The sequence below is a fragment of the Protopterus annectens genome, chromosome 11.part0 (assembly GCF_019279795.1).
Source record: "Protopterus annectens isolate FY-2018-M chromosome 11.part0, PAN1.0, whole genome shotgun sequence".
In the NCBI taxonomy this organism is placed as follows: Eukaryota; Metazoa; Chordata; order Ceratodontiformes; family Protopteridae; genus Protopterus; species Protopterus annectens.
In genome coordinates, this window is record NC_056745.1 from 1,170,037,074 (window position 1) to 1,170,054,524 (window position 17,451).

The following is a 17,451-nucleotide window of genomic DNA, read 5'->3' on the forward strand; positions in this document are numbered from 1 at the left end:
TAAAGAAGACTTCGGTTTCCAAATTTTCGTAATTTCAGGAGCTGGCCGACCGGCACTTGCGAACTGCTTCTGCTTCGGGCACTGCACGGCAAAAAAGACTGGAGAAAATGGCGTTGGCTGTGTCTTATATACCCCTGTCGCACTGACGTCAGGAAAGAAAGCGACGACAACCGACGCTGGACCTAGACTTTGGAATTCGGCCGACCGAGGACCCGCCTGAAGGCAGGAGAACCCATCTGTTATGACTGCAGCTGTATGCACGGTGAACATCATCCCCTTCCATGAAAATGATACAGCATCCACCTTCCAGACCAGAGGGTGAGGAACACTGGCACAGAACTTTGGAAGCTGCCTGTTCATAGGAATGAAAAACAGGTCTATTTGAAGTGTACCCAGCTGGTGCAGAATGCCCAGAAACACATCCCTGTGGATCATTCATTCATGGGTCTGTGTCATGGATCTGCTCAGTGTGTCTGCCTGAACATTTTTGAGCTGATGGAATGTAAACAGCTGTCAAAGTTACTTTTGCTTCCATAGCAGTCCCCCAGGCTTTCATTGTTAACCTGCAAAGCAGATAAGATTTTGTTCCTCCCTGCTTGTTCATATACCAGAGAACGGTGGTGTTGTCTGTGAACAGTTTCAAAGGACCTGGAAGAAGAGATGATCTAAAGGCTTGAAGGGCCAGAATCAGAGCCCTCATCTCTTTGATGTTGATGTGTTGCTTCCTTATGGAGGGAGACTAAAGACTGTGTACTTTTAGGTTCCCCAGAGTTGCCACCCACCCCAGATCTGAAGCATCTGTGAACAGTTCTTGAACTGGAGGTAGTGGCTGCAAAGGAAGTCCTGGATTTTGGGAGATTTGTTGAATCCACTAAAGCAATTCTTTCTTCAGGCATGGAAGAAGTGGAAGAACAAACTCTAGAGGAGGAGCATGATGTGACTGGAAAATTTTCAAATACCACTAGAATTTCCGCGTATGAAGCCTGGCTAGGGGTAGCATTGTTAAAACCAAAGCCACGAACCCAAGCTTCCTGGGAAACTCCCTGGCAGTCAGAAAGGGCAGTGGAAGCAACTGTAGGAAGCAAGTTTGCAGAGACTGCACCTTTTGTGGGGTAGAAAGCCCATCATAAGGTCTAAACTTATTCTGCAACCTAGGAAAACCTGGTCGTGAGAGGGAGTTAGGGAAAACTCGCTGTAGTTGAGGGTAAACCCTAGGCTGAGAAGTATGGAGATGGTGTTTTGAAGGTTCTGTTGCAAGGTGACTGGGTGTTCTGCTTGAATTGGCAGGTTGTCCAGGTAAGGGTAAATAAGAATACCCTACAGTTTTCAAAAGGCAATGACAGAAGCCAAGCACTTTGTGAACACCCTTGGAGCCAGAGACAGTCCAAAAGGCAAAGCAAAGAACTGAAAATTAGGGGAAGCAACAGAGAAACGTAAGAATTTCCTGTACACAGAGTGGATGTGGAGGTAAGCATCCTTTAAGTCTAGAGAGACCAGGTAAGCTTTGGGTAGCAGAAGTGGGAACAGAGTTTGCAGGGTAAGCATTGTGTAGGACGGTACATGATGGCATGTGTTGGGACAAGTCTAAAATTAGTCTTCTAATGGCCATCTTTCCAGGGAATTAGAAACATTCTGGAATAGAACCCTTTTCCTGTTTCTGAAGCGGGAACCTCCTGAATGGCTCCTTGTCCTTTCAAGTCTTGAATGACTTGAAGAAAAAGGTGGATCTGATCCTTTGGTGGTTGAGGTATTCTCATGAAAGATGGAATGGTTATCTAAGTCATGTAATAACCCTTTTGAACAACAGACAGGACCCAATTGTCTGTGGTAATGCTTGTCCAACTTGAGAGGAAATGAGAAAGGCGCTGGGAAAGGGGAATTTCTGAGAGTGTTGCCAGGTAGTCACAGACTACCTGGTTTGTCTGGAAAGGGGGTCTTCTGAGCACAAAAAACTGGGACCTAGGAAGTGTCTGCCTGTCTGTATTCTTGTGTTGAAAAACGACCACAGGTAGCAATACAAATCCAAGGAACAGAATATAATCCACAGAGACAAGTTTTAATTCATAAAAACATGAATTAAAACTTGTCTCTGTGGATTATATTTTGTTCCTTGGATTTGTCTTGCTACCTGTGGTCGTTTTTCAGCATTTTTTGTACTCCTGTGTTGTTGGGAAGGAGTACAAGTTTTTCTTCTTGTAAAATAATTTGCTCTAGAGGGGGTAGAGCCTACAAAATTTAGGAACAGGAGAGAGAAAGATATGTTTAAGCTACTGAAGTTCTTTCCCTTTCTCTCAAAAGGGTTTTGAAAAGGGCTGTGGCATTAGAACCAAACAAGACAGCCTTGTCCAAAGATGGACCCATGATCTTTGCTTTGAAGTCCTCAGGCAAAGGCTGTAATTTCAGCCAGGAAAATCTTCTGAAAACAGAACCAGGTGCAGTTGATCTTGTCGACACCTCTGCATCATAGCTGCATTTAATGGAATGTGTAGTTACCTGGTAAGACATCCCCAAAAAGGAAGAGAGTTGGGTTTTTGCTGCAGTCTGGAGATCTGTTAGCATTCTGGATGCTTGTGAAAGGACAGCCAAAACATACCTGGACGTGTGTGTTGAACAGTTAATAGCCCTAAAGGCGAGAGTGGAAGAGGTGTATACCTTTTTCCCAATTCTCTCCATCATCCTGCTGTCTTTATCAGAGGGAAGATGATTGGTGGAGGGCATAATTTTCAAGTTTTATCAGCAGACAAGGAGATCACAGCTGGGTCTGCAAGAGGACATTTATACAAGTAGCTGCTGTCCTCAGAAACCTTACAGAACCTTCCAGGCCTCTTGGGTGCCAGGGGTTGAGGATCAGGATGTTGAGATGCAGCAAAGAAAGCATCATGAAAGGCTGGCAAGACAGACAGGATGGCTGAAGGAGCAGGAGAGTCAATTTGCAAGACGTTATAATACCTGTCTTCTGTACCTCTGAGACTTAAGAACTTTCCCATTTTAAAAATTCTCTCATTTCGGAGAAAGTTTCTCCAAAGGAAATATCCTCTGCTGGAGAACCCCACCATTGGAATCCACATCAGAGGAAGCATGTTCCAAGGGAGAGTCAATTTGAGTAGAATACGCCATGGATTCATCTTCCTCAAATGCCTGTAACTCAGCAGGAGGAGGGGGGAGGTAGGGGTTGCAGGTGTAGAAAGCGGCAAGGAAGAAGGATTAAGTGCCAATAAGACATTCAAAATCCCAGGAGAGAAGGCTTGCCAGTCAGGGAAAGGCTTCTGACTGCAGGAAACATGTTTTTGTTTTCTCTTAAAACAGAGTCCTACCCTAGGCTGGGAAGGAAGATCCGACATAGGCCTAGGCTCCGAACTGGATGTCAGCACAACTTTGATGTAAGGGGCAGGAGAGGTCTTACACAGAATGTTGAAAGGAGCAAGCTGTGGTTTCCCCCACACCGTCCAAACCGGACATCTGCAAGACCTCTGCAGACATGCTGTAGGAACATTCCCTAGTGGCTTCTAGAATCGTACCCACAGAAGGAGGGGGACATGAAAGTGTACAAGTCTCCAGGCCTTCACTGGCCTCCAGAGAGACATCCGGGACTAGAGGTGCAGGTGAAGATTCAGGCTTTACCTTCTTAACCTTTTTTCTTTGGAGGCTCACCCGACGGACCAGCTGTACCTTCCATACCTAACACTAACCTCTTAAGTCTCTGTTTTTTTTTTTTAAGTAAATGTTAAGGGCAGACAGACTATGGAGAGTATTAGGGAAGAATGCCTAACAGATGGCACAGGGCATGATCAGACCACAGATAAAGAAGACACTGGTCGTGGATATTTGTCTGTGTGGAATCTGTCTTCCACAGTGGCACTTGCCCTTCTTGGATGACATTAACATCAGCAGCAGCAAAAGCTTAAAAGATTTTCACCAACAGGGCACTTATCTGAATAGAATAACTTTAGATCAGACAGATGGCTGGCAGCTGTTGTTCAGACTGGAGGCAGAGAAGTTCTGAGGATGGTACGTGCAGATGTCACTTTTATGGCTGATGCTTGGCTGTACTATGTGCAATGTTGCATATACCCTGCAGCAGCTTAAGTCTTTGGCATATTGGCCAGACGTTTGGGTCGCTTATTTGGAATCTCCTTTATGTTATGAACACTGCAACATAAGAATAGGAAGACATTATGGAACACTTTCAAAGACTTTCCATGCTGACATTATGGCATCCCAGAGTTTTACCTGTGCTACAGGCTGACAGATACTACATTAATAAGATAAAGCATCAATTACGGTAACATGCTTTTCTACATCAGAACACCTACCACTGAACTTCAGGATCACTCTTTTCATCTAAACAGATCTCTGTGGCTGGAGAAGTACTGTCATTTTCCTCAGAAGGGTTTTCACTTGCTTCAAATAAAGATGATACTGTAGCAACTATCTCGCCTTGTTCCCCATTATTATTCTTGCTGCTTACACAAGGGGCAGCATTATCAGCACCACTGTTACCATTGCCACTAGAACTGAAACTGCTGATGACAAAATTAGGGTGGGGTGACATGGCAACTGGAAAACAGCTTTCGACTTTAGAGCCACTCTTCCTTGCTTCACGCTGTCTTTTGCGATATTCTAGTAGAGAGACCTATCAAATTAAACATATTAAAGAAAATGAAAACAGCAATATACTAGATATCACGCAATCATCCTAATCTTTAAATTTGAGAATATGAAACTACGGCAAAGCTTTAAAAAACAAAACGTTATATTACAGATAAAAATATGATGGCATGCAGTGATGCAAAAAGGAGCAATAGCATAAAAAAATAACTGACTTTTTTCTTTTGTGGAGGATTCTGTGGCATACAACTTCCATCCAATAAGCTGTCACTAACAGCAACTCGTCCATAGCCAGCTATTATTACATCTTCTGAGGAATAGTAACAAGATGCTTCTATGAAGGGACCTCTACATTCCTCATGAGGCATGCACTTTGGCTCATTCACCCTGAATCCACTCCCAACCTCAAGATGGTGTGAAGGTGTCAAGTCCCTAAGGTTAGAATTCATAGTTAAAAAGTTTATGCTTGTCCTATCTGGGCTTTTTGTCCAAGAAGGAACATGACCACTACAAGATTCTTCTGACTGGCTGACAGCAACAGTTCTGTCATGATGATATGTAACATCCAAGGTTTTTGGCAGTGCATTTTCCTCAACTGTATCATGTCCAGGTTGAAAATCTGATGAAAAATCTTTATCAGAATTACACTGTCCACTTCCATCACACTTGCTCTTTGGGCTCGGACATCCAACAACTTTTACTTCCTGTGGCCCCACATCTATTAAACTTGAACTTCTGAAAGTGTTCAATGGTAAAGTAGTTGCTCTCTCACATCCCTGTAAAACAAACAGTTGAAAGTTAATTCAAATCAAAACTAAATAAGCGCAGGCATTACTATGTGACAATTTACAGTAGAAAACAGGAAAAGAAATTGAAAAAAAAGAAGTACAGGTATATGAGGTACTCACCTCAATAGCAGGTGCCTGATTCCAATCTTATTTCTACAGAATTCATAACCCATCAGAACAAGTAAACAAAAAACAGTAACCACTGAAGACTGCAGTGCTAAGACAATAAGTGAAGATTAAACACTAGCACTGCACACCATGAAGAGAGAGTAGAATGCGCGTTCAGCAGATAAAATCAAAATAAAACCAACACAATTTAATAATGAACAATAATGAATAATGATCTGAGGAAGGCATAGCCAAAAGCACTCATCCTGTTTGTGAGGATTTACGTCCTGTTGTGTGAAGCATTTTATCTGTTCATTATTAAATTGTGTCGGTTTTAGTTTGATTTTTATCTGCTGAACATGCATTCTACTCTCTCTTCGTGGTGATATTGCAACGCTTGTGTTTAATCTTCAATTCATAACCTATGGGTATTCATCTAAAGGGGACATTATGCTGCTGGCTTTACAATTTTTTGCAATGGAAATATTCCTTTTGTGCAAGCCATGAGGGTTCAGTGTAAACCATTCAAACAGCAGAGGACAAGTACCAGTATACTTACAACAAAAGCCCATACATAAAAGTAGAGTTGGGCGAGGATGTTTGACTGTGGACATCACTGCTGTAATCGGACTCTTATCAGTGAGAATTAGAGAAAGGCAAACATCCACCTTTTTTGGTTAGACTTCAGAAGATTTACATACGTTTCCCAAGAGTTGTATGCCTCCTCTGCCTCAAAAAATTGACTGATGCACTGCCAGGAAGAGCAGCAGCTCATGACATCTTCAATTCTTTTCTGGCCAAAAATAAATTTAGTGTGCTCTGGAAACAAGCAACTACTTACCTTGGTTTACAGTTAGTACAGTCCATAAGGACCTGTGCCTGACAAGATCAATATACTTTTTGTATGCAAAGCAATACAGCCACTGAAAAGATGTTCCAGACGTGTACAACCAGTACTGAGCACTGATACTTCCTTGCTGTCATACCATATACATATGCATCTCCTTTTCTTTTCTTTGTGTGTATGTATAGATATAAATAACACACAATGATACACATATGTATACAAAAAGGGTATGATTTAACACAATCTTCCTCAATACTGTTAATTCTCTTGCAACCATTAGAACCAAGAAATTCAAATTTAAATGCTCCCCATGGCTTACCACATCTACATTACATTCAGTGCAGGGATCACTGCTACAATATGAATCCTTATTAAAAGGAAGAATATTAAAAGCAGTAAGAAAACCCTTGTGGGGAGAAGCCCCATAGATTATGCCCTACAACACTACAGTAGCAAACTTTCCCCTACTCCTAGATTGAACATCCAAGCTTGTAGCAACTGGAAAAATGTAGAAGTTAGACAGAAATCCAAGTGGGAGCCTACAAAATGCTCTGGACTAATATGTTTTTTTTTTTTTTGGGGGGGGGCTACTGTGGTGGCTGCTACCCTGTTAAACTGTACTTACACTGGAGCCACCTGTGATTTTCCGCTACTATCAAAGCAAAAAGCAAAAAAAAAAGCTAGTTAGGCATTTGGATAAGGTGAATTTGAAAACTCTCATGTTCTTTTCCAGACTGGGAAACAAACAGATAACCAGTCTTCCTGATCTTTGATTTGAGTAGTGAATTAACTGACCTGCCAATGCCCATTCGACAAATGCAATATCCTTTCCCCTTTTGTTCTGAGCATTAGGTCAGAAGACATGAAGCTGGACAGTTCATCTGAGGACTAGATCAGTGACAACTTTAGCCCTGAAAGAACAGCAAGTTCTAAGACTAACCACCTATACTTAATTGCAGACAAACACTTGCAGGTCAGAAATTCTTATGGTCAATGTGACATAAATAGAAAATTAAAGTGTTCCAAGGAAAAGCCTGACAATCATTGAGGAGCTCAGTTTGGGGGAGGCACACCCATGGGGAAGCACTGACTTTCCAAATCGTTTCAAGTGGAACACCCCTTTCAGGAACCACTTAACCATAAAAGTATAGAGGATAGAATATAAAGTCAGGCTCAAGGAGGAGAGCAGCACCAATGGCTGAAAAATACACCCGAACAAAGGCATACAAAAGGATATCTAGCACAGACTGAAGGACTTTGAGCTCCTTTGCTTTTGTGATGCCTCTGGAAGTGTTCCACCCATTCCACCAAGCAAAGAATTTTCATTTGATCAAACAAGACTTTCTAGTGGAGAGTTTCCTAGCTTCCAGCAAGATGTAGATAACATCCGAGTACTCCTCCTCGAGAGGATCCATGGAGCCAGTCTACAGCATTTTGGATTAGGGTGCACTGAAGCCTCTCCCATTGTGATGTGGGATGACAGTCTGCTACAGGAGCAAATGATTATCTTTCCCTCAGCATTTGCAACAGCTGGGAGAAAGTATAGTCATAATAAGTATTCACCATCATTGTAGTTGGTTGAGCATATTTATTGCTGTAGTAGTGATAACACTTGGGAATGCAGAAGGGCTGATATTCATCTGTACTTCCAGAGCTTTTCAACCCCACTGGGCCAGGCAGACATCCTCACAATCTGGACATCAACATTCCTGTAGTATAAAATGGACACTGTCCACACCATCTTTAGTCCCTTCCTGCCCATGTCAGCTCCAAATGAGGCCGTGGCACTGGTCACCCATGTGGCATATTCCCTAAGAATGTCAGGCCAAGTGGAAGAACATCCTCAAGCCCCCTCTCCAGATACTAGGTAAGTTGTATATGTGCTTGTGTGTTGGGGGGGCCAACCTGTAAAGGCAAAACACAGAGAGAAGGTTGCGAGACAGGTGACTGGGTACTCGCCCAAACCTAGGAGTCTTACAGGTTAAAAAACAGACGGATGTAGTGTAGAAAACATTACTGCAGTGAACAAAAGTGAACATTTACAATTATGTCAACTTCCAAACATGTATCTTTTTGTTAACTAGGTTAGCCCCTCTAGGCCAATAACACCTTTTCAGGGGAGAGCCAAGGTGGAGTCCATACTGACTACGTGAAAGCTGGCCAGGGCATATGGGAAATTCTCTGACCCTCTTCCTCCTGACAGGCCATAGGGCGGTTATAGAAAGGGAAGGAGAGATACCGGAGGAATTAAGACTGATGGCATGGATGAACTGAGACTGTGTTCATGATTCACATAGTCCTAATGCTGTTATAATGAAGGTTGCTGAGGGTGGCTTAAATAATGCAGAACTGATTAAAAATCTTGGAATTTTATTTTGGATTTTAAAAAGATTAAAATCTTGGAAGAAGACAAGCCAACTGAAGGGCTGGCTGCTTTGTGGAGCTAGATTGTAGAAAGCCGTGATACTGGTAATCAGGAGGAGGACAGAGCAGTTTGCTGGGGTCCCAAGTTACAATGCAGATGAAGTTGGTGAGCAGAGATGATGTAAGGCAACATCTGCGTGTGCAGGAAGAGAGAAATGTCACAGCTAGTTTGGAAGTGCAGACACTCATGTAGAAAACATTGTAGATAATCAGGAAACAAGTGTGTCTTAAGTGCTACTATTGAAGTCTTACAAAAATTTGTAGTCGCAGATGAAAGACTAAAAAGACAACTAGTGGTACAGATACCCAGGAAAGATGAACATACTACTGACAGGTACTGTTTATTAGTCAAATTTGTTATACTTTGGGGATTTAATGTTCAACATACATGAGCTCTAATGAATGAGAGTAAGCAGCCACTTTGTGAAATGACATTTAAATCACTTGAGTAAGTACAGTTTTTTTTTTTTTTTTTTTTTTGCATAATGTGAAAGAAAGAATTTTGTAGTCTCTGGCCAGAATACGATACTAAAGAGCTACACATGAACACAAAGAAGAGATGTGGTGCAATTTCAAACTATGGACAATTATACTGAACTGAAAGTTTAAAGCAATAAAATAAAACAAAAAAAGTATGACAAAAGACTGCTATGATGGAATCGGAGAATCTCATTATACAAGACGGGAAATGTATTCATGACCAGAAGATGGTCGTTATTAATGGTCACAGGATCATTTTATATATATATATATATATATATATATATATATAAGCATAACTGGGCAGGAAAGAGTAACACAAGGAGGTGATGTCAGCAGTGAAGAGCGTACAAAAGGTGAAATATTACAAGGAAATAGAGAAGTTATAAAGGATGATGCTAGCAATGAGGAAAGAGATGCCCAAAAAATACAATCCACTGATGACAAGGTTGAACGTAACACTGAAATTACAGACACGCATGAAAATTTAAGTAACAAAGCAAATCAATGGAAGAATGGGGAGGAAAAAGAAATAGAAATCAGTGAACAGGGTTAGGAAAAGATGTATATAGGTTTGCTGGACACTAGGTATTTAAAAGAAGCAAAATAACAGTTTACTGGAGAAAGTTATTTGGAGCCTTAGGAAATCTGTTGTAGGACAGCAGCCCCTCTGAAAAGGGTGTGCAAATGAGCTGCTTCCTTTCACCTTTACTTGCCTACTGTATAACTGAGCAAGTCATTTAATGAGACAGTGCTCCTGGGTCACCCCTGAAAAGTGACTTTAGTATCCAATGGACTAAGTTAACAAATGTACAAAAAAGTTTGAAGTAATTACAGCTATGGCCAGAAAGAATGGTAGTATATGGCATAAACTTGAGAATGAAGTTTGTAAGGATTATACCAGTGATGGCGAACCTATGACGTGCGTCAAAGGTGACACTCCACAACGTTTTGGGCGAAAACAGCGTTCACCAACACTCGAATTACCAAAGAAATTGAACAAAAATACAATAAATGCAAATAAATATGTGACCCTGCCCTTATCTATTAAAACTCAGCAATAAAAAAGTAATTAATTGGTATTAATCAAATCAAATGCAATGTGCTCCATATTTTGTTTTTTCAATTCAATTCAAAATTATTAAAATTAGGGTAATTTGTTGGTGCACTCTTTTAAGCCCAGTTGTCAGTGCGCATATCATTTTCTCTATTGTAAGTCACTGATTTTTCTTCTTTTAAAATACATAGCAACATGCATGATTGGACTGTATGTTTTTAAATAAATGAATATATAAAGAATTGTTTCTCTTTTGTTCGGGGGGGGGGGCACGACACACCAGCATAGTCAAAATAGGCATTTTCTGAATTTTTGACACACCAAGCCCAAAAGGTTCGCCATCACTGGATTAAACAAACATACAAATATGTCAATAATGTCCTTCTAGTCTGCCAATATACCAAAACAGTTGTTCTCATAAGTGTCCAGGCTGTTCTTGAAAATATCTAAACTAGTGCTTGCTTTAATGTAATTTGGTAGTCTATTCCATGCATCAGCTACTCTCGCAGAGAACCAGCAAGTACACTTCTCATTCCTATAGAACTTTCTACAAGGGCTGTCTGATGATTCTCTACTACTTTTTGATAACCCCAAACATTCCCAGAGGTAGAAGTCTCTAAATACCCTATATACCTCAATAAGGTATCCTCTTACATATCTGTATGAGACACAGTATAACTTCAAATATTTCTTTCATAATAACATATAACACATCCATGGATACCCTTAGTATAGTTCCACTATTCTCTTTCCAGTTAACTCATGCTTGCTCATTATGGCAGTATATGTAAACAAAAGAAAGAAAGAGATGGTATCATTTGGAAAAAAAATTGAAGCAGTATTTAATAGAAATACAGTAGTGATGGGGGGAAGAAATGTAATCTCAGGAAGAAAAAAAAAGGAAACAAAAGATTTGAAAGTGTGTTATGATATAACAAAATTAGATAAAATAATATTAAGAAAAGAGAGACTGTCATGCATATAGAATGCGTGCACTTACGGCAGTTATTTGATTATTGCTTGTATGAAGATTTGCTAGAGGTGCAAGAAAGAAAGACTGTAGTACATTTTAAAGATCATGTGCTGAAATAGGTGAAGACAGAGGGAAGAGAATTAAAAAAATGGTTAGTGGTAAGGAATGAAGAGATTGAGGAAGAAAGTTGTAGGATTTTTGTAAAGTGTGGACTTTGTGGTGGACACTTTAAACAATTAAACATAAAAGGGTTTATTTGCATGTAGAAAAGAATGTGGGATAGAAAGGAGTTAAGTGTATAAGAAAGCATTAACGGGGTTATGAGCAGTCACTGCAGAAAGGCGAGAGAGGTGGTACTGGAGAAATATAGAGTAAATACAATTAAAAGGTATACAGCATGACATTTAACTAAAAAATGTTTAAAAGGAAAAAAGGGGAAGTAATTTCAGTAAGTATTAAATATGAAGGACACAAAATGGAAAGGATTTGAAATATGACAAGGGTTACACAGGAGGGTCAAAGTGTGTGAGTTGAGGATAGTACACTGGTAAATGAATAAGTTATGTAAGAAAGAAGATGAACAGAACAGGAGATGGAAGGTACATACACTGTGTGAGGAAAACAGGGATTTAAAAAAAATTGCACTAGAGGAGTAGGACAAGACTGTGGAGAATAAAGGACAGCCAGTGCATGGAGGGCTGATGGAGGAAGTTTATAAGCTCTATAAATAGAAACAGGGTATGACATTTTTTCAAGTACTAAATGAATGATTAAGAGAGGGGACAAAAAATATGTAGAGTAGTAGTAGAATTTATAATATAAAAAGGTGATGGACAGAATACTGGGAATTGGAAGCTAAATACAGTAAACTCTCAGTTAACCGGAACTCAAGTAATTGGCAAAAAATATTGAAGAAATACAGTACAATTTTCATGTGTTGCACTTTGTTTTCTCCTGCAGAAACATACCTTACGTTTTTAGAGTTTTAAAAAGGAAGATGGGAACAAATTTCCTCTCTCCCGAAACTGAGAACAAGTCAAACCAAAACAAATAGTACAGGGTACAGTATTAGTCAGGCCTGTTTTAACAGTTAACACTCAAACAACCAGAAACTACAGTTATCCGGCATCTACCAATACCCATGGGTGTCAGTTAACAGAGTTTACTGTGTTATAAGTAATACAGATTACACTGTTCTTATTTTTCTTTCCAACCACTTTATTAGACAACAGTGGAAACAATCTGAAAACAGTTTTTGCCATCTTGATTAACATCTTTTCAAAACTCATTACTATAATTACATAATAGTCAAAGAAATCACCACAGTATAAACATACCTGATTACATTTCAAAAATCCAATAAACCTAAACAAATATAATGGGGAAAAATAGTTAAGTGGATGACCTTGGGACCACCTCCAATTCCTTATTTCCACATGTCCTTGAAGACAGAGCACGTTGCCCTAAGTTAAACTTTATTAGCTCATTCGTTATATCAGCCCTTTGACTATAGGCATCCACTGCTTCCATTTTTTCTACAAGTCTTAAGTTGTCTTCTGTCTAGTCCTTTACCCTCCACCCTTTAGATTTCAAGACATAATCTCCTTTACTACTTGTAACTCTAGTTCATCCCTCAACTTTCACTTCTTAGTTATTGCCTTTTTAGTAGCTCTTGCAATGGTTGAGTATTTGGTGTTATTTCTAGCACTGGATCAAATACCACTAGACACAAAATTTTTGTTAACCTGACTTTGGCCCTTGCTACCAGAGTCAATACTTCTATTACTCCATGTTTAAACTGTTTCAACCACAGTCTTAAAACACTTGACTCCATGACCCTTCATCCCCACTGTCACATTTCCAACACTCCCCCACCCCCGAACCTGTGAGAAAATTATATGATGCATTCACCTGGGATATGTAAAACTATTTGTGCAAATACTCCCAAGCAATGATTCTGAATCTTTGGCTTTTAGTGGCCTGCCTGTTAAATAGGCAAACTTGCTCCCACTTCTCTAAGAACTACATATCTAACTTCCACTAATTCTGATTTAAACAGTGAATTCCTCCGGAAAATATAAATTCTTCACCAGGGCTACCAACCCCTCACATTCCAATCTTAGAACCTTTTTCAGAATGTATTCATCATTACAGTTCTGCCAACTTGACCATCTCTCTCATCTTCTCAACTAAGGACTATATCTAAACTTGGCCTGCCTTTGCATCCAGCTCCCCCCACCATATTGTCTCCTATCTTTCTATTAGTTGTCTCAACAGAATACATCTTTGACATGGGTCCATATATTCACTTTTCAATTACTGCCTAAATGTGGTACACACAGGTTTTAAAATTCCATCCCTACTATCCTGCAACAACACCCATTTTACACTCCCAGAGGGGCTTGTTCTACTGTAATCCTAACAGGTCAGGGGTTAAAGGTTTTCAGCTGGCTTCAGAACTTTCCAATTGCACCAACATGAAAAATGTGATCTAGTCCACATTAAAATATTCCTGGGATCTGGAAGTAATCTCCCCAACACTTTGGTTGTTGTCAGTCTGTCCAATGAAAGTCTTGGCTTCTACCCTTCTCATAAAAAAAAAATAACCCCAAGAAAACCAAACTCTTGCTCTTTTCACCCACCCACTTGTCTACCTCTATCCATTTCACGCTAATATCTGATAATGGGACCATTATCTCTCCTGACCAAACAACAAAACTCTTGGGTATTACTATTGACAATCAATTAAAATTTGACAATCATATTAATCTTACAATAAAATCTACCAACAGAAAACTAGGCTCTCCCTACAGAATCAAATCTTTTCTTACTCCTGAAGCCAAAACTACAATAGCTAGAACCCACTTAATCTCAACCCTTTTATATGCTTCCTCCATATACACAAATCTTTCTAAACATAATCTTAGCAAACTTTCTACATCATATAATAACATTGCCAGATTTGCAACTGCCTCTCCATATAGAACTCATCATTGTTTAAATCTCAAGAAGCTTGGGTGGCTGGAACTACCACACCTCATACAATACTATCAACTCACTACTGCCCATAATGCCCTACATCACCCTGCCAACACTCCAATACTCTCAACCCTCATAAAGCCCTATAACAATCAGAGGTACCTACGCTCAACCAACAAAATACTGGTCCAAACATCCCGATCCAAAAACTCAGCAGGTGACTCCACATTTTCCAACTCAGTTGGAAAAATATGGAACAAGTTACCACAAGACCTTACATCCCTAACTTCACTCTCCCTATTTCAAACTAAACTAAAATTCTTCCTAAATAACTATTGGCTATGTTCATGTAATAACCCTGGTTAGCTGTCTTTTTTTTCCATCTTTATCTGATTCCTTAACAACCTTTCTCTTTCTTCTTTACTATAAACTCTAACATAGTATTTAATCTTCCTCATCTTTTCTTTTTTTACCATCCTAGATTTAGATTCTACTCAAAAGTTTATACAACCTGTTTCAAGGTTTATTGCATATGTTTTTTTTTTCCTATTTTTGTATATTGATGTATATCTTGACATTGTGTAGTAGTATGTAGTGGAGCTTTTCTCCCCGGGTCTCCATTGAAAATGGACATATATCCAGTTGGACTAGCCCGGTAAACAAATGTAAAATAAAAATAAATAAATAAATAAAATAACAATAATAATAATTTATTTTTAATGCTTTTATTGGGGGAGGGTATTGGGAAAAGTTTGAAAAGCATATGGCTAGAGAGGCAGCATAAACAAGTTTACTGCTTGAAATGTTTGGTTCTACTCCAACTGCAACATCTTCCACATCCTAACATTCCCCTTGATTATTTCCAACCATGCATCACATTCTATAGGCCAACATTTCCAGGACAGGCTCAATCCACACCTCCAGATACTTGAACTAGACATCCCTTCTACTCTGTAATGACTGCTCACTTATCATCACACCTTTGTTTTTTTTTCCCATGTTCAACTTATAACCAAAAAACATCCCAAATATTTGCAGGGTATCAAACATCATCTCAGTATCAATGTTGGGATTCTCTAGAAACACTAGCATGTCATTTGCATATGCAGCAATTTTACGTTACCATCTCTGCTATAACTGATCTCCTTATAGCTTCAGTCAATGGTTCTAGGATACAAGGCAAACAGTAGGGGGAAACAAGGGGGATTCTTGTCTTGTACCCCTTGATCTTGAATGATCACAACAGTTCCACCTGTGTGTTTTGAACCTGGTTAGAGTTTTGACAAATCTGCTCTACCAGCCCTAGAAAACGTCTTCCCAAAGCAAATTTTTCTAACACACTTTTTAAAAACTCTCATTCTACATGATTAAATGCTTTTTCTGCATCCAGACTAATCAGCAACATCCTCCTTCACAAGTAACTATCATGATCAAGTATTACAGCAGGTTTCATTATTTTGTCAAATGTGTGCCTTCCAGTATCAAACCCCGTTTGGTCTTTGTGAATTATCTGGGGAATCAAATTAGATAATCACTTGGCTAATATTGCCATGAATATTTTATAATCATGGTTTATATCTGTCTATATGAGGGCAGGAATACCCCTGTTCCTACATTCTTTTACCTATTGTAACCATGACTGCTTCCTTCTAGAAGCCAGGGTTAGGCCCGTCTCTAAAACCTGATTATATAACCTACCCAAAGTGTCGTAAAGCATTGCCCCTGGTTGCTTCCACAGCTCCACTGGCTTGCCATCCAACCCTGTGGATTTGCCAGGCTTTTCCTTCTTAGATTTCTTCCTGAGGTGACTGGCTTCAGCAAACCAACTGCTTTGTCCTCTGCTAGTTTTGAGAGTTCCACTCTCTTGAAGAGCCTTCCAATTTCTTGTTCTGCTGCAAGGGATAACATCTGGACCTTATGGTCTCAAGATCTGAATTCCTCCAAAATGTCTACATGATTTAACTCCTCCTATGTAACTAAGGTGGAAAAATACCCAATGCCTTGCCTTGTATTTTGTTGACTCAGTTTTACTGCTTGTATATTTTTTAATCAACCCCCTAATCCATTCCTTCAACTCGGCCAGGTTTTGTTCATCAATATCACTACTCTCACTACAGAGCCTCTTCAATTCCCATATTTTTATTTCAAACTTGCTATAAGGCCCTTACGATTCTTCCAGTCTGCATCCGTAAAAGCCTTTATCCTACTAACTATTCTCTTTTTCATCCTATCCCAAGAGCTCATATGCTGCACCCTTCTCTCCTGCTACTTTATAAATTTTCCCTATAGTAGCTCCCTTATCTACCTCCCAAATCTTCCTTGCTTTACATAAGATCCTGTCAATCTCCAATATTTGTAGATCTTTCCCATGGTACAGCTAGATATTTATACATTCAAAGGTGCATGACCTGACATTACTATCACTAAAACCTCAAACCCACTAAGCAAATGTACATACTCTTGTTAAAATATACATCCCATGGCTAATTTGGGATCTATATGCAACTTAACTGACCAATACATGTATTTACATGCTTGCCTGCCTGAGCACTGCCATATCTTCTAGCCCCATTCTCGCCAGAAAGGTCCCCATATATTTCCCTATCCATGTACTTCTCAAAATATCTGGGCCCCTTACTGCATTATGCCCAGAGATTCTACAGAGCTGTATCCTGGTGGAAAATAAATTGATGCTAACGTCATTTTGATTTCAAGCACAGTCCTCTTAATTGCAACAAATCCTCTTTTTGGCTCTACCAACTGCGTCTCTAGCTAAAAGGGGGAATGACATGCAACCAACAAGTTTAGACCTCTCTTCCTACCCACTATCACAGATGCAAAGACACCCCTGGCTCCATCTACACTTTATCAAATCCTCGCACTCACTAGCCCCAAGATGAGTTTCCTGTAACAGACATACCTGGACTTTTCCAGCCAGTATACTAAAGTAACCTCCTCCTTTCGAGGCAGATTAGCCTAATAACAGTTCATGACATAATTCCAAGCTTACTCATACCTACAGGACATGACCATATAATGTTATTCACCATGGCCAGCTCTCAAATGAGGTAGACCTGCCTCATATTTCCCCCTTGGATAAACTAACTGACCCACTACTGAACTTGCGCTCTTACTTGTTTCTTGTTTGGTTATACAATAATAGTATTAATTCTTCAAGCAAGATCTC

At 39.7% G+C, this 17,451-nt stretch overlaps 1 protein-coding gene across 1 annotated transcript in view; it reads right to left on the reverse strand.

Annotated features, from left to right (window-relative positions):
- Positions 1–17,451, reverse strand: part of KMT2E (lysine methyltransferase 2E (inactive)) — a gene marked incomplete in the record, with an annotated part of 3,388,239 nt that overhangs the window by 244,192 nt on the left and 3,126,596 nt on the right. Inside the window, 2 exon segments of the mRNA XM_044088526.1 lie at positions 4,314–4,633; positions 4,824–5,384. Of these exon segments, the coding sequence (XP_043944461.1) occupies positions 4,314–4,633; positions 4,824–5,384 (881 nt within the window).